General features: G+C 35.1%; 1 protein-coding gene across 2 annotated transcripts; it reads left to right on the plus strand.

Moving 5' to 3' along the window:
* The first annotated feature begins 2,346 nt into the window (after positions 1-2,346).
* LOC129792532 (hyaluronidase Tab y 2.0101-like) lies at positions 2,347-7,950 on the plus strand. Of its 2 annotated transcripts, XM_055831669.1 has the most exons (9): positions 2,348-2,472; positions 2,545-3,339; positions 4,820-4,924; positions 5,214-5,392; positions 5,481-5,620; positions 5,707-5,879; positions 7,053-7,260; positions 7,370-7,455; positions 7,550-7,950. In XM_055831669.1, exons 2-9 carry the CDS (start codon positions 3,233-3,235, stop codon positions 7,662-7,664), a joined length of 1,113 nt encoding a protein of 370 aa, XP_055687644.1. In that variant the 5' UTR covers positions 2,348-2,472; positions 2,545-3,232; the 3' UTR covers positions 7,665-7,950. The 2 variants fall into 2 exon arrangements, with proteins under 2 accessions (XP_055687636.1, XP_055687644.1); XM_055831661.1 differs by having other exon boundaries at positions 2,347-3,339.
* Positions 7,951-19,173: the final 11,223 nt, after the last annotated feature.

The raw sequence follows: 19,173 nt of genomic DNA on the forward strand, positions 1-19,173 counted from the left end.
CTGATAATCAGAATTTTTCTTGGTTACTCTACCTCTTCTAAGTCGTTTTTTAGTGGAGCTTTCAATACAACGTCAAATTAAACAAATATAGATATTTTCTCAAAATATAAAAGTGAGCTTTTCAAACAAAACTATTAATTTCCTTCAATACATGTAGATAAAAAATCAATTAGAGGTAACAGATTTTCAGGAAAACCCGAAAGATTTCATTCATGAAAATGGGAAATTATGTTTATTTTTGAAGGATCACGGAGAGAGTCAGAAAGTCATCTTGCGGAAATGTTTAGACTTTTCCCATGCGATTCTAATTAAAGTTGATTGTCAAGGTGTTTCGCTTGTTGGTGAATTTGATTTCATCCATCCCACTAAATTCCCAATTAGCGCCATCAAAAGCTAAGTACACACACACACACAACGTTTTACATCCTAGCCCCACCCCAAAAAAGCTTTCATGTCAAAGAAACACGCACGTATTAGGAAGACAAAACTCATCTCTTCCCACTCTTCAAGATGATTCCCTTTTCAGTGCGCGAGGATCATCATTCCACATTATCAAAATGTTGTGTGACATAAATGTCAAGATGTTTTCTTGTGTTAAATTTTCACCTGGAGGTGAAGGGCAAAAAAGGTGCGGATGAAAAGAAATTCACAGGAGGAGTGATTTGCCTTAAAATCATATACGAGGGATTTGATGTGAGCAAATACAGTTACGACCAAGGTGGAGGAGCGAATTTGATAAGTTCCCTTATAGCCATACGGGAGTCACAGGAGGATGTTCATGGTGAGAAATATTTGTACAGTGCCTCGTAATTTTGATGAGGTAAACTTTTCCAACGTTCTTTGGCACTTTCTTTGGGGTACTTTCTTCTGTGTGCAGAAAATTAATTGGGTCTGTTTGTCTCGGCAATTGGCGAACATTAAGCTCACAGAGCATAATATACATATGTGTGTACGTCATTCGAGTCAATGACAATCCTCTTAAATGAGAATCAGAGTTTTAAAGCACCACAAACCGCGCTGTATTGTCGAGAACATACAAGACCGCCGACGTCGTAAAGGCAACCCCTATGAGTCTCTTTCACGCGTCTCAGGGGGAAGCAATAACAATTTTACCCCCAACTACAAATAATGACAATAATGAGCACAGTACCAGTGAAGATTCTTACGGGCATTAGACTTTATAGGACGAACAGTGGAATATTAGAAAGAAGGAGAGTGCAAATCAGTCGAGATGCGTCTTAATTTTATCGCAAAGCTTCCACATTTTACTTATTTTGCGCCTTAGCTCTCAAGTCAGTATGTGTATCGGATGGTGAACTTTTCCACTTATTTCCCTTATAAATACCCAGAAAAATTATTTTCCTTTTTTCCACAATTTTTTCTTCCTTGGGAAAGAAAATTTCCTCGTAAGGATGACTGGAAAAATCTTGTGGATCTTACACCCCGAGGCAATTAATTACATTTATCTATTTTCGTCTCATGGTCTTGGCAAAGGAACTTTTTCTCAACATAGAATTCGGTAGTGATTATTTCAGTGGAAAAGTTTGCTGTTCCTCGGCAATTATTCTTATCATTATGCCTCATTATTGTGGTAAATTGCATTTATGGGAAGTCCATGGAAATCAGAGATTTTCTTCGACTTTTGGAAAATACTTTCCACGTGAATGTTAGAGGCGTAGACGGAAATTCAGTCAAGAAGATTATTTTAGACCTTTTTTTGAAATTAAAAATAAAATCTAAATACCTATCTAAAGACAATTTAAAAAAAAATTTAAGATTGAAGATTTTTTTATTCGTACATTTCTATTTCATAAAATATTTCTTAGAATTCAGTGGTTTCACTTTTTCTTCTCACCTGCATTTCATTAGAATAAATTTTGCAATTAAAATTTTTAATTCCTTCACTCTCATTTCATTAACTGACCATTTAAATATACATACCTACATAGTTTACCGCACTAATTTTTTAGTCAATCATGAATTTAATTCATTTGAAAAGCATTTAGGTGTGTTATTTAATTGATTAAAGTGCTCCGCGTGTAAATGATTAAAATCAACGCGGATGACTTCTCTTCACTTTTAGACTAATCTATGTGTGCAAATGGTTAATTTTATCTCGAATCTACCCACACAACATAATCACGTTCATTTCACTGACTATTCATTCGCGTAATGCGATGCAGTATGGCTATTGCAGCATGATGAGCATAAATCCATTTGAGACTCTATTATGTAACTTCATGTTTACAATTTTAATGCAATTATTCTAACACATCAACCTGCGTTAAAGTCCACATAGTTGAAAGGTAATTTTAATTGGCCACCTATCCGTGACGCTGTTAGTCAATTCAATTATATCGCATGTTGAGTATCACTTAACCGCATGAGAAGTATAAATGTTCATTTTGCAATTGGTCACTATATGCAATGGATCTTCGGTCGTGGAAAAGTTTATTTTATCAACAATTTCAGGTGTTTTTTGGGGTATTTCCCATTAAAGAAAAATAATTCTTATTTATTTTTTCTTCTTTGATTTGTTCACAGTGAAACAGTGTCAAAATTGGCCCGTGATTGTGCATAACCGACATTTACTTAACATAATTGAATGACATTAATAATGTTGAAACCTGTTTATTTTATTTCATTCTATTGTTTATCGATGTGTTGAGTGGCAGGTTTAAATAAAAAAAAGAGGTGTATTAATTTTCATTGAAGTCACCTGTTTGTTGGACTTTTTTTTTGCGCTTTCCCACTTGTGTCTCTTGCTTTTCGCGCGTAGTGTGTGGTTTTTTTACGGCGCGGAAATTAATCTGTCTCTCTTGTATTGAACTTGACAGAAAGGTGCTAAAGCTGCTGGTTGAAGCAAATCTCGCGAAGAGGGCACCTTGGTGTCTGCAAAATCACTCAATTAGCATATCATGTGTGTGCGGCTTCGTAGGGCCTTGAATCCCACACTTTCGGCACTCTTGTCTCTTCATATTGGGATCTAGTATTTGGAACATTTTTCCAACAGTTGCCAGTGTGATTTTCGAGTGAGGCTACAAGCAACTCAATTCTTTTCCCGTGCACTCCAATATATAAAAGGCGGTTCCACGATAAGAATTCGGGCCAGTTACGCGCTGTGTGGAAGGTTCTGCAGCACTGGAGGAATCACAACTTTGGTGCACTTCGGTAAATAAATGACGAGCACCTGTGAAGTCGACCAGTTTAGAGTTCTCACCTGTGTGCCGTGATGTTTGTGTCCAATTTTTGTGCGCGTTTGCTGTCCCCATCGCTCTATGGATATTTTCTTCTTCTCATCACCTTGCTAGACAACCCATTTGCAACAGCTTACATTCGGTAAAATTTTATGTGACGTTTTATGCGTTTTATGTATGTGAAAGTACATTTTTATGATTATGATTTTATCACAAGTGATATTGTTCTTGAAAACAAAACTAGTGCGGCTATTTGTTGTCTCCAAAAGGTCTGAAAATGTTTTATTTTTCCAAAAGAATAGATTTTGTGAAAAAAAAGATTAAAGTGGGCGATTGTGCTGATTTCTTGAATAAAGCAACATACTAATATCATCTTAATCCGGTCAAAAAGCTACACTGAAGTTTAATTAATTTACTTATAATACCTGTTGAAATAAACAAAATTAATGGGAAACGGGAGTAATGTTTTTATAGACTTCCTATTACATAACAATATAATATTCGTTTGTGTATTAAAACATTCAAAAAAATTAAAAAAATTTTTTTTAAATATAAAATTTAAAATTTTTTAAAATTTAAAATTAAAAAAATTTTTTTTTCCTAAATTATATTAAAAAAAAAAGTTTTTATTCATTTTTCAATGCATTTACAGTGCTATAAACCAACAATTTTATGATCTAGTCGCAGCTCATAAAATTAGTTTTTACTATTGAAGCTTTAAAGTTTAATAGTGGTATAAAAATTGTGGGTGTATTCAATAGGAAAACATAGAATCACAGCTAAATCGTAAAAATACAACAAAATATGTGCTTTAATTATGATTTATCTTTCCTTTTAACTTTCTCTGCGGTGTGACCAAAATACTCATGCGCATTTCGATAGGGTAGGTGAAAGACCCTTGGTACATTCTAAGAAGTTTTTTGTCTATTTTATAGCAAAGAAATAATTTTTGAACGGAATTTTTAAGGATGTTTTCAAAGATTTTGCTCATAATAACACCAGATAGAGCTCTAGGGTCGGTCACCTACCCCTTATAGCAATGCAAAAGTTAATTTCACTATAAATATTTATTTTTGTCGTGATTAGAACGATGTAAAACTATCTTTGACTCTTCTAATTGTTAGATTTATTAAAGGAACCATAAAATACAACTTCAAATGTTTTTTTGGCTTCTTAAGGGTTAATTTGATTAACACAAATTGTCTTAAAATTTTAGAGACGGGGAAAGGTAGGTTTAGATTTGAATTAAATCAGAAAAGATGATTTAAAAGAGATTTGAGCTCTTGATTGCTTTCCAGTTAATCTGTAGGTAAATTCTACATAAAACCCATATTATGGCACTTCCAAAAAAAGCATGTTATGTGTAGGTGGGTATGATTTGTTGGATTCCTTATAATCTATCATTGAGAAATAAATGCGAAAAAATGGATAAATTTCCTAAAAAACCAGTGATAATGAAATCATTCCTAAAATGTCCTTAGAGCTCGATATATTGCCAAAATGTCTATCATGCGGCACTTTGTTCCACTTTTCCCAATATATACTTGTTGTTTTTTTTGCGTGGTAACTTTTATATACATTTTTGCTAAACATTTGCTTTTGTTTGCTCTCACCACAAACAGTGTCTACTGGAACGTGCCAACTTTTATGTGCACCAAATATGGGATTAGCTTCACGGATGTTGAGAAGGAGTATGGTGTGATCCAGAATGTGAATGACACATTTCGGTAATGAAATTGGTCAGACTTCCTTTCTAAAAGTGAATTAATATGGAGGGAGATAACACCCAGGAAAAACTCATACACAAAAGAAAACACCATAAGAAAACAACATACATATATATTGACTTTTCCATGAGTTTTTTCTTCCTCCATTTACTAAAGAAGTCCAAAAGTTCTTTTCTTCTTGTCTTTATTGTTCTGTTAAATAAAAAAAAAGAACAAACAAGGAAAGAAGCAGAAGAAAGGGAAGAGTGTAACATGAGAAATTGATTGATAATGCTATTTCTTCTTGTAGCGGAAATGAAATTTCAATTCTCTACGATCCGGGAAACTTTCCTGCCTTGTTGGAAAATTCGTCGTCAGGACGATTGGTGAAGCGTAACGGTGGTGTTCCGCAAGAAGGCAACCTAGCTGAGCACTTGAAGATCTTCACAAAGCATTTGGATGAGTTGATACCCAATAAGGACTACGAAGGTTGCTCATCTCTCCTCAAATTCCCCCCTTAAAGACACATTTTCCAATTTCATTTAACTTTAATTAAAAAAAACTCTCATTTTGGTAGGTCTCGCCGTCATTGATTTCGAATCTTGGAGACCAGTTTTTCGTCAAAACTTTGGAACTTTGCAACCCTACAGGAATTTGTCAATTCGCATTGAGCGAGAGAAGCATCGTAATTGGTCACACCGGGAAATTGTTAGAGAAGTTGGTTATTTTTCTTCCCTATTAAATGGAATTAAGTCCAATTTTAAATTAGAAAAAGACCACTAAAATGTAACTTTTTTTTGCAGGCAACCAAAGTATTTGAAAATTCCGGAAGGAAGTTCATGGAACAAACTCTCAAAAAAGCCAAAGCGGCACGTCCTAATGCTTTGTGGGGCTACTATGCGTTCCCATATTGCTTCAATGGCAACTCCAGGGACCCACTTTCATGCTCAAACGAGGTGCAACAGGAAAATAATCGGTAAGTTTTAAATTAGTTGTGAGTTTGCTTGATATTTTAGTGAAAACAAAGAAAACCTTTTTACTATCTTATCACCCCAATAGAAAAAATACAAATTGGCCAAGGAAAAATGAAGCAATGAAATGATTTTTTTATTGTTGATTTTAGTGCTTTAATTTCCACGTTTTATCTATTTGTTTTGATTATTTTGGAATTAATTTTTGAAAAAAAAAAAAACGTAAAAATGCAAAACTTATACAATTTTCATTTTTTTTTATAAATTTTTATGATACAAAATTATAAATATCAATATTGTCGAAAATCGCGTATTTCTGATTAAAATTTAGTTTTAAATATTTTTTTTGTGGGAATAACTCTTTGGAAAATAAACGTAAAAATATATTTTCTATTAAAATAGCATAAAATGATCTATATTAATATCGACGTGCCCGAAGATTATGAACCATATTCCTATCTTTTAACACAGGAGTATGGTTCATAATCTTCGGGAGCGTCGATATAATAACGGTAAATTTCCATCTAAATGTCGTTGATTAACATTTAAAGTAATTTCTTAGAAGTTTGTAGAAAATTAATTCTAATGTAAGTACAAAAATATAGCAAATATAGCCCCAAGTTTTCCTGCTATGAATATTAATTTAGTTGTTGGAGAAAATATATTTATTCAACAAACATTTGTTTCTATTTAATGACCTAAGCAATTGAATTATCTCCAACACACATTAGACCCCAGTATGTTAAACAAGTTAGATATCATAAATCTTTCCAGCACCCACATACATAAAGAAAAGCTGAATTTGCAAATTTATTTACTAAAAAAAAGAAAAAAAATCTCTAAAAATTTGCAGAAAATGTTTATTTATCACAAAACATGAAAGTTGGCAGGAATTTTCTCAATTCATTCTTATTTAATCCCATTTTATGATTTCAATTGCTTTACTTGCAAAATTTATCAATCTGCTTATCTTGTATGGCACGAAATGTTTACTAACTTCATTCACGTATTTTATTTACATTTCGTGGGAATGCTCAAGTGTTAGCTCAAGTTCTAAGAAGTTGAGATTTTCTATAAACAAACATTTCACTTATACGGAAGTTTTCTGATGCGAGGGAGTTTTTGAAAATTGAAATCTCATCTCTTTTTTTTCAACTTGGGTATTTTGTGGTGTATAGAATAATGTGGCTCTTTGAGAATTCCGACGTCATCTTACCATCGGTTTACCTGACGGAAGCTTGGGCACCAAATATGCGGAAGAGTATCATAAAGGGTCGCGTTGGTGAGGCTAATCGTGTTGCAAGGGCCACGCATAAGCGGCCACGACCCCATGTACTTACGTACATTCGATACGCCTACACGGATACCTTGAACTTCCTCAGCCAGGTAGGTGAAGGGAAAAGCAAATGTGTGTCAAGTGTGTGTTGAATCTTATCGTGTGTGTCGTGAGACCATTTCGTGAGCAATAACCCAAAGTTGTGCAATACCTTTGCAGGGTGACTTGTATGACGCATTCAGTGTGATGGATCAGAAAAAGTCCGATGGTATTCTCTGGGGAAGCTCCTTTGACCTCAATTCACAGTGAGTTTACATTTAAACTTGTAGAGAGTAATCTCCTTTGTACTCCTATTCAATCACTTTTCTTTTTTTTTCTTTTCTTCACCCACGCACATAGAGCTAAATGCCGCAACTTCAGGAAATATCTCGAAGATCAATTGGGTCCCATTCTTCGACTTTTCACAAAACCAAAGTATTCAGTTCAGGGAATCATTCATCAACAATGGCATTGACGAGGAAGAAGCCCTGTGGGAAGTTTACCGAGACATTCCACAACTTCAACGTTGAATACGGTTATTTTATTAAAATTTAATTTCATTTAACATCATTTCATTTTCATCATTTACTCATCATATTCCACCCACTCAATGATGTGATTCCGCAATTTTCACATTAATTCATGAACATAACATACATACATTCATATACACTTCCATGAAAGAGAGAATTTAAAATATCCAAAACATCTGACTCGGTTGTTTGAGTTGAAATAAATAAATATTTTGAATTGATGGTGAATTGGGTTTTTCATATCGATTAATGAAAGAGTATTTTCCGCACATTGTTCCAGAAACACATTTTCCAAATGTCCAAAAAAATATCATCCAATTTCCCAAAAAGCCCAACATACATACATATACACAACCACTCAAAGAGGAAAACTTTGTGTCATGTGGAGAAATTTATTGAGAAAGTTCAACAAAACTATATGGTAATGTGGACTATTATATCATATCTCACTGACACGGCACTTCTTGCATTGAATTTGCAACTTAGAGGCGCAACTATATATAATAAACATCGCACCAAAATCATCTAAAGAGCTTTTTTTACTTAAAAAAAAAGTTCTAAGTAGGTCCAACGTAGAAGAATTTCTTAAGAAATCTTTTAAAGAAAATAAATTATTTATAGTTGCTTAATGTATCTCAGTGATATGTTATGAGCTTGAAAAAAAAGTTAAAGAAAAATATGTTTTAATGAATTTTGCACGATAAAATTGAAACTTGCTGACGAGCTAAAAAAACATATCATTTTATTGGAGCTTTGCAAAACTTAATGAAGTTTAATTTGCAAATTTTAAATATTTTGTGAATAAAAATCAAGGCCTTGATTCTGCTTGCGTCATGCCAGTGTGTGACGTGACGTTAATGAACTTGACTTTTAGTAGAACTACATAGAGCAAATTATATAATTTAAATACCTGGCTCAAAGTTAATTAAAACTTATCTCTATTTTTCTAATTTTGTTTATCAAAGCCAGTTTCTTTTTTTTAGATGCTTTCTTTGGATTTTTAAATATATTGATAACAGAAAAAACTTTAATTAAAATTAATTATTTTTTAATTAAAGCTAATTATAAATCAAAGCTTTTTGTCAGAAAATTCAAAAAATCTTTAAAAAAAATCTCAATTTATTTCATTGGAAAATTATAAAAATAATTTGAAATGATGGTATTTTCGGTTGGAAAATTCGATGAGAAATTTTCATGAAAAGCTCAACATTTTATCAGAATGATATGGTAGGTATGTAAAAGAGCCAGAAGAATGCTTTTGGGACTGCGAACCACAAAAAGGGCTCCGTGAAATAATTTTCCACAGACGCGAGCTTCATTTCCACTTAATAAAAATTCAGTGCACAGCTTGAAATGCCTTTTTCACCCTCTTTTACCTTCACACACGCCCCCACAATTGCTGTTGTGTCCGCATTTTGCTGTGATTTCTCTATTCTTGAGGATCCACCCGGAAGAACCGGTGTGTGCCAGGAGGAGAGAGAGAGCACGGGCAAAAAGAAAGTTCCAATGTGCGGGGTTGAGTAGCACCTTCATTTGTGCGGGCGGGTGTGCTATATAGGGTGTGTGTGCTCAAAGGTTGCCGGTGTGAAAGGGAGACCAATTTTGCATATTCAAATTTTATGCTAGAGGCGCACCCCCACAGATCCTGAACATGGATACAACATTGGTGCGATGCTGGGTGGAACAAGAGACATTATTTGCAAGATCAAAGATGTTTTTTTTGCCCTCTTCTCAGTTGGGTTCACTGAAGGAGTCGGGAATAAATGGCTTCACTGTCCAATCAACTTTGCCAGCTACAGGGAAGAAATCGATTCGCAGCATGGGATGATTAATAGATTTCATCTTCTTTTCCCTTTTTGGCATGATGCCCTTCGCGTGGGTGGACCCAACACATAGTGTTGTGACAAAAACCCAGGCAGCATTTCAATTTTCTCACAAGGAAGAAAAAAGGTTAAGTAGTTAATAGAAAATCTCTGAAGAGTATAAAATCCATACGGGGTGCGGGGGGAGGGCAGCCCCCGAAAAAAGGATGGCAAAGGATAGCAACTAACAATACCAAAGATAATGAAGTGGGCATTGAAAGGGAAGAAGAAAGGCCAAAGACGAATTGAATTATTTATTATTTCGCCGGGGAGGGAAAAAAAAAGAATACACGAGAAGAGATAATGACACAGAGGGACAAGGGATTTGTTGGGCATAGAGAGGAGCACATTGTATGTCTTTGGCGCCATCGGAGGCAATTAATTCTGGAATTGTATCCGGAAAATACACCAATTTTGTCATTTCCTCCGCCATTTATCTGCCCAATAAATTCATTAAATCACTGAAACGGAAAAGCTCTCTATATATTCTCTCGAAAATATTCCATGAACATTCTCCATACGATGTGTTCGGGGTAAATTAGGAAAAAACAGGGTTTTTATGTTAAAATTAGGAGAATTCATAATTTCAATCAAATTAATCAATCAATACGAAGTTCTAGTAAATGAGGTTAAAAGGACATTGTGCACAAAATATGTAGGGAAAAAAGACTGTAATGTTCAAATAATTAAATCATACAGGGCACATGAATAAATAAATAAAACATTTATCTAGACAGAAAGGTCATTTAAGCGCAACCACAGAACATTGTGATGAAAGAGTAATAATGTTTGAATTCCTTAAACGCGGAAGGATTTATAAATAAATTAGGGGAATTTTGAAAATATCCTTACGGTCATTGAATAATTTAAATAGTCTATAAAAAGCTCTCTTTTAAATAAACTTTATCAATGAATTTCTCTCGATGACTTACGTATTTCTTTAGGAGTGTTTTCAAAGGAAAAAAACTTTGAGAAATTGATATCAATCAATTTCTTAAAAAAAAAACGTACATATTTCCAACATAAACTTTTCCTCCGTCTTATAAGTATAAAGAACGAAAACAAAATGCACCGAGATATTTCTTTTAGGGAAAAAATGGAAAATTTAAACTAAATATTTGGAACACTAAATTTAAAGATGAATAAGAGAAAAATCCCTCATTTTCACGCAGGAGGAGGAGGATGAAAAAGGGGTAAGTGTGTAAGCAGAAAACTCATCAGTCTTCCAGAGAAAACCAAACTGTGCTGAAAGACTCCCAGGGGTGTTCTTTATAATTAACTTAAGTGCTTCACGAAATAAGAAACACAACCCCACGATATTTTCCACCCCACAACCGTGGGCACAGTTAAAATTAATAGGAAGAAGCTTTTCTTTGTTTGTGTATTTTATATACAATTTTGTAGCCTCCAGGTAGAATTTTCACCTGCGCGAGGAAAGTTGATTTGTCTGCAAAACTAAATTAATTAAAAAGTAAAAATACCCACAAGGCAGTTTTATTTGGGATTCACAATCCATCCCACGCAATTCCCCAACAGGTGAAGCAAACTTCTTTTTTTCGCGGGAACCAAAAGAGGGAGTCTTCTATGCCCGAAGTTTCATTTTGCTTGTTGCTCAGGATGCGAAATAATTTCATTTAGACAAATTAATAGGAAAACCCCAAACACCCACAACCCCCAAAAGCACTTTTTTCTCTCTCTCTGTATTCCTTCACCTTAAGACTTTTTGACCAAAAGAAAGTTGAGTGGAGCAATCTCTATACTTTGTAGAATTTCATACCCAATGAAATTTCTGCTCTAATGACTCTGACATTTGCATGTGCTTCACCGCTCCTTGCGAAGCTCTATATTTCCAAATTGGTATACTTATGTTTGGTCAAATATTGTATTTTCGCCATGTGTTTTACATAAATTTATGGTACATATCCTCGCAGTGATACATACTGGCAAAGAGTAAAAGTAGGAACATTGTTTCACATTCACGTCATTTCCACAAACACCATAACTTCCTCTTGCATAAGAGGCAAATGACGAATGGGGAATACAACTTTCGCAGGTAAATTTATGACGATATTCCCGTTAGTGGTTGTAAAAAGCAAAGAAGAAAATGTATATGTGTGCCATGATGTGAGCACTTGAGAAAGGTAAACGAATTTTACTCGACAAACTTTTCCATTTGCAAATAAAAAAAAACATTTCAAAAGTCATCGTAAAAGGTAGATATATTTTTTCTTCATTTTTTCTCATCCTATAAATTTTTATAATTTGCGATGCTATGAAATATTCATGGGAAAATGCATGGGGGCACAAATTTTCCATGTATTATGCTTATCACTTTTTCTTTTCAGAGATAAATCCTTCTTATAACTTTGGGATTTTATTTTAATTCTCTGCTACATACGCTATATTTATCAATCTTATTGTTTCGTAAAATAAGAAAGAAAAAAAAAAGGAATCTATTCATTTTTAGGGAAAGTAAAAAATCAGACATGAAAAGCTTTTTCAAAGAATTATAAAAGAAAATTAAAGAGAACCATTAATTTGCTTAAAATTAAATAAATAAAGGATTCCTTTCCTTTTAATCCTTGAATTTTTGTTATTAAGTAAGATTACGTGCAACTAAAAGCAAGTATTGATGAAGAAAAATTTTCCGAATAGAATCACCCGGATAAGTGAGAGTTGGTGTTAGCTTTTAGTATATGGCATTGATTTACCTCGCATATTCTTTTCCACAGCATGACTGTGTGTCGCGTGAAATATGGGTGGGATTGGCTATGGTGAAATGAAAAGGACCATAAATAAAATTTACTGCTTATAAGCCATAGGGGTAAGGCGTGTACCATCAGACGCACAAAAACCACCAACCCCTTCATCTTAATTTTAGCTGCGTGAAACATTGCGTGGGAACGAATGAAAAAACAATATTAAATTTTATTAAAACACCGAAAATTACAGTCTTATTTGCATTCTATGAAATAATATAAATTTCATATAGCCTCCTTTTTACGATTCAACTGAGCCATGCTCGTATTCGATATGGTTGGTGTGTGTATTTGGATTTATTCTGCACATTGTTAGCTTTGGGTTTTTATGCCCACAATAAATCCTCAATAAGTCCCGTCTTCTCGCATTTCTTGTCCCCTTTAAATCTATTCTAGTTGCTATCTCATAAGATTTGCTTATTTGTCTACTGCTGGAAGCCTTCATTCACGCGAACTCGTACTGGAAGATGTTCAGCGCGAGAGCTTTAAGCTCTGTGAATCCACTTCATTTTCTTGCGCTCTTTTCTTCCCATATCGCGCGAATGCCTCACACAAATGGGAAGAAAAAGCCACCACAACGTGCAATGACTGTGACATGTGTCTCCTCAGTAAACACAATTTTGTTCGCGCATAACGAGGTTTCTCCGGGAAACACCAGAGTCTGTGCTTATATACTCCGTCAATGCTGGGATTTATGGCAAAATGAAATCAAGACGAGTATGGAAAATAAAATACATTTGAAGGTAATAAGGCCCAAACAAAATCCTCCATCCATCTACTTTTGGTATAAAGAACTGACAATGGTGTACACCGCGAGGTATAAATCTTCCCAAATGTTGTATTTGCATACAACACACGCCAAATTGTATAGATAAAAAGTATATACCGCAGAATTTTGTACAGGTAAATTAGAGATTTGCACTTTTGCCCTCAAGAAACACGAAGAGGCATAAATTCTCAAAAAAAAATTTAGCTAAGCCTTAATCATCCCGTAATATACAGCAGAGATGTTATAAAAATGAGAAAATTTGTCGTGAGCTCATTGCTCTTACGTTTACGCACTTCAGGATTCTTTTTTATTGTTTTACGCTGAAAAAGAAATAATTTATGTTATAAGTCGCAATTAGGGCAATATTCACAAAGGAGTTTATTCATTTTGATGTAGGAATTATGTTTTTGATGAAATTAAAAGATTGGACTATAATTAAAAGTTTTCCAGAGCTCTATAAATTTCCACGATATCAGAATCTCCAGGCTCATTCCTTCATTCGCTTCGTGCAAATTTTAAAGAGGAAAAAAGTTGTGATGGTTTAAATTTTTATTTGTATATAGTCCCATATTGTGATGTATCACCGGGATATTAAACCCAATAAAATTCACATTCAAATTCAAATGGGCCACTTATCAAACCCAAAAGAAATATTGGCAAAGAGAAGAAATCATTTCCAAACAACATTTCTGGCGCTAAACATTTTCAGGCGTCACGGATGCATTTTTTGGTGTCACGGATACATTTTTTGTCGTCACGGATGCATTTTTTGGCGTCACGGATACATTTTTTGTCGTCACGGATATATTTTCAGGCGTCACGAATACATTTTTGACGTCACGGATACATTTTTGGCGTTACGGATACATTTTTTAGGGTCACGGATACATATTTGACGTCACGGATACATTTTAGGCGTCACGAATGCATTTTTTGGCGTCACGGATACATTTTTGGTCGTCACGGATGCATTTCCAGGCGTCACGGATACATTTTTGACGTCACGGATACATTCTTGGCGTCACGGATACATTTTTTAGCGTCACGGATACATATTTTACGTCACGGATACATTTTTGGCGTCACGGATACATTTTAGGCGTCACGAATGCATTTTTTTGGCGTCACGGATACATTTTTGGTCGTCACGGATGCATTTCCAGGCGTCACGGATACATTTTTGACGTCACGGATACATTTTTTAGCGTCACGGATACACATTTGGCGTCACGGATACATTCTTGGCGTCACGGATACATTTTTTAGCGTCACGGATACATATTTGACGTCACGGATACATTAATTAGCGTCACGGATACATTTTTGACGTCACGGATACATTTTTGGCGTCACGGATATAGTTTCAGGCGTCACGGATACATTTTTGACGTCACGGATACATTTTCAGGCGTCACGGATATATTTTCAGGCGTCACGGATACATTTTTTAGCGTCACGGATACATTTTTGGCGTTACGGATACATTTTTTAGGGTCACGGATACATATTTGACGTCACGGATACATTTTAGGCGTCACGAATGCATTTTTTGGCGTCACGGATACATTTTTGGTCGTCACGGATGCATTTCCAGGCGTCACGGATACATTTTTGACGTCACGGATACATTCTTGGCGTCACGGATACATTTTTTAGCGTCACGGATACATATTTGACGTCACGGATACATTTTTGGCGTCACGGATATAGTTTCAGGCGTCACGGATACATTCTTGGCGTCACGGATACATTTTTGACGTCACGGATACATTTTCAGGCGTCACGGATATATTTTCAGGCGTCACGGATACATTTTTTAGCGTCACGGATACATTTTTTGTCGTCACGGATACATATTTGACGTCACGGATACATTAATTAGCGTCACGAATACATTTTTTAGCGTTTCATTTTTGACGTCACGGATACATTAAAATGTATCCGCCTAAAGGCGACACGGATACATTTTTTAGCGTCACGGATGCATTTTTTGGCGTCACGAATGCATTTTTTGGCGTCACGTATAAATTTTCACGGATTCATTTTTGATCGTCATTCTTTTTTGATTTTCTGGAAGGAAAATTTTCAAATTCGCGTCATAAAAATTGATCAAAAATTACCAATTTTGCGTACCTATGATATATCATACAAAAAGTGAGGATGGGTTAAAGTAAATGTAGAAGGGTATTCGAAAAGAGAAATAACGGTCATGCTGCGGAGAATTTCTTAGAATAAATAAAGTAGTCACGTCATATCATGTGCTGGTAGTTTTTTTTATTTCTTCCTTTACTTTATCAGTGTCAAAATTATTGCGAACGACGTGGGGATTTGTTGCGCTTCGCGCAAATTTTAGAAAGAGAAAAATTGTGATGAACTTACCAATATAAAAAAAATTGTAAAGGGAAGAAGTGAATTTCACACAACATTTATGGCGCCGAATTCAAAAAGTAGTCAAAAAAGCATGAATTTTATATGGGGGCAACATGAAGGGGGGCTCTGGAGGGAAAATGAATGCCGTTGATAAAAACCGCCTGGTATCAGTAGACTCTGTACCAAATTTAATCACGATCGGACCAACGGTGTAGAAATGCATAGCTGAACAGGAACGAAATTATAGAGAGACCTTTCTTTATTATATAGATTATGTTTTTGTTGAAATTAAAAGATTGGACTATAATTAGTGGTTTTCCAAAGCTCTATAAATTTCCACGATATCAGAATCTCCAGGCTCATTCCTTGAGGTTCAAAAATGTCAAAAATTGAGGAAATCTTAAAACAAAACATCTTTGGAAATTTATTTTTATATTTTGAATGTTTATTAAATTTTCTTCAAATTCTCCGTACTTGAGAAATAGTTTCGTATTTAGAATTTTAAAGGCTATTCCTACCACAAATTGTCTCACAAATACATAGGTACATAAATAGTTCAGATTGGCTAGTAGATTTTATGGAAAATTCAAAATTTGCTTGACTCTAGAAAAAAAATTTAGAAATGAACAAACTCCTTTATTAGTTGGTGTTCCACTTCGTGGCCAACACCAAGTATTGTAATCGCCGGAAAAACCGACCATCTCAGATCGGGCTCAAACTTGGTATGAGCACGTTTCAGACAACCCACGTTCCAAAAATGGTGGTGGAAAATTTTTGATCCGGCCGGCCTGCCGGCCTGCCGGCCGGTGCGATATATTTTGCCTTATAGCTCAAGAACGGTAACAGATAGAGACTTCCGGTTTGAAGTTTTATATAGAAATGTGGGTGTAAAATTTCATTTTTTCGCATTTTCAAAATCCAAGATGGCCGCCGTCCGCCATTTTGAACTACTGTCAACCACTTCCCTTACAGCTAGAGGTCTGAAATTTTAGTATGTTGTAGAGCTCAGTGAGGCATTTTCATCAATAATTCATACTTGAAAATCGGTCAAGCGGTTTAGCAAATATGGCGGCCTAAAGCAAAAAGTGTTTTTTCGATATATCTCGAGAACGGCTTGACCGATTTTGACCATCTTGGTATCAAATGAAAGGTATTGCGAAGCCCTACAACTGTCTAGAACATTTCAAGTTTCAAAAACATCCGCAAGAGGCGCTAAAATCAAAAACAAAAATTGCCTAACTTTAAGGGGCAATATCTCCGAATCCCCATTATCGATTTCTTTTAAATTTTGATATGTTGTAGCCTGACTCAATATCTTACACCAGTCCAAAAATGAAGAAAATCTATGTCGCCGTTTAGAAGATATACCCATTTGAAAAATTCTTGAATTTGAAAAGTTCTAAGAGCCATATCTCTTGAACCGCTTGTCCGATTTTGCTCAACTTGGTATCAAATTAAAGGTTTTGCATTTCTCTATAACTTTCTAGAACACTAGAAACATGTAGAACCATTTCTTGAGGACGAAAAATGCGAAAAACTGTTTTAGTAAAACAAAAAGCCGCCATTTTGTGTTCTAGAGGTGACCTTGAAAAGTATCAAAATTTATCCCATATTCTAGCTTATTTTAAGACCTTTCCATAACTAGTCAAGAAGTTACTGTAGGTGTTATAGAACCAGAGATATGACAATTTTTTTGCATCAAATTACTGAATTTCACGAAAAAAAATCAACTTTGCCTACTAATTCTGCTCACAAATCGCATTACAACGCATAAACAAACTACACGTTGTGGGACACCAACTCTTATAACTGGACGCGTTATGATTGACTTTTAAACTACTTTCTTGTGAATTCTATTGTACATATTAGTTCTTAAAGGATTAAAAAGCACACACCCACCGCAACTTTTCCCCCAGTCTTTTGTGGACATCTCCATTGACTAATCATATTTGTGTAAAATTAAATTAATTTGCCATTCTTCCTTGGTGTTTTATTAGGGGAAAATACGGGTGGATTCAGAGGTAAAGCCACACAAAAGCTTTTCAGTGTCTTTCTGTGGCAAAAGACTTCTGTGTGTATGTTGTGTGTATAATTCAGATGAATGCGATGAGTAGAGATTTAATTTAATAGCAAATTGTGTGAATTCTCTTCTTAACTCGGGATGTGTTTGGTGGTAGGAACGTTCTTTTTTCTCTCTTGCTTTTCCCCACAACCCCCACATCACGTGTGGTGTTGGTGTGGTAAAGCAACGATAATAAATGGGAGATGGGAGAGGGCTTTAGGAGAACCACACTGAGGACATCCTGCACAGCGTGAATGAGGTGAAAATGTGGTTTTGAAAAATGAACTGTAGAGTGTATACATAGAGCTTAAATTCTGTTACCCAGATGCGGCACTGCGACATACAAAAGCACCAAAGTTTTCCTCTTTGTTGCAATTTAATCCTGAAATGTTTGGAATAGGAAAGTATTCAGAGAGGTATGAAGGAACGTACAAAAGACACAGGAGCGTACAAGAGTGATGATCTCACAGCGTTAAATATCATTTCCGTATTATACTAATTATAGTGAAGGTATATCGTGTGAAAAATTGACAAGAGAGACAGGAATCTCCTTTAGTTAAGTCTCCGTCGTCTTGATTAAGGCGATGTGAAAAATACGAAGAGAATTATCAGTGTGAATTTACTCATAAAAATTAAGTGTTTGTGCCGCGCGCGCGTTTGTGGAAACGTTCTGATTTCCTTTTTCATCGCCTTCATTCAACCCAGAATTTTCGGAGGGGGAAAACGGTGACGAACATGCCACAGAAATTTGTCCCCCACACACTCGACCTGCCCCATGGGGATGACTTTTCCCTCGTTGCTGCCGTCACTATTAATTTACCACCACGTCTCGGAGGATTTCTGTGGCTTTTGGTGAATTTTTTGTGTCGCCATGGCCTTGTGGGGAGACCCTGTGGGTACCACCACACCCCCCAAATACACCTTCAGCATCATAAACAACTCACAGAGGAAATGAGATTTTTGTCGCTTCCCCGCTATATACGATTCACCTGCGAGATTGAGCTTTCTCAACGCTTTCGCGCTTTTTTTCAGCTCTCTCTCTCTCCTTTCAGCACTCTCGATCTTCTTCGTCACCCCCAAACAGGAGCCACTTAAGCACACGCATTATTGCTATGTGTAGCCAGAGAGCGAACTCGCGGCTTTTCCACTTGATAACGAGAATTTATTTTATTCCATTTTAATTTAAATACCTCCATTTTCAGGTCTTTATTTATGTTTCTCACACATTCTGTGTGCTTAACTGGTGAAAAATTCATGAAAAATCTCTCGCAATCTTGGGGTGATTACTCAAATACTTTGTAGCAATTTTTTTTTCGTTAAATATTTACACTGTGTGCACATTAAAATTGGATCACTTTTGAATTGGAAATAAAATTGAATTGATGAAAAGTCATTGATATTGTGGAAATTAACATTTCTCAATGAAATTTTTATGTGAAAAACTAATAAGGAAAATTTCTTCAAAGAAACGGTTAATGGAAATTATTTCAAAATAAGTATAATAGTATTTGAATTGTCTTTAATTAATTAGCAAGCAAAGGATCTGATTTGGTTGAATTCAAAGTCATCAGCTTTCATTTTCAATTGGATTTTATTAGTTTTTCCAGAAATTTTCCAGAAAATAAGTAT

The sequence above is a fragment of the Lutzomyia longipalpis genome, chromosome 1, assembly GCF_024334085.1.
Source record: "Lutzomyia longipalpis isolate SR_M1_2022 chromosome 1, ASM2433408v1".
Classification (NCBI taxonomy): Eukaryota; Metazoa; Arthropoda; class Insecta; order Diptera; family Psychodidae; genus Lutzomyia; species Lutzomyia longipalpis.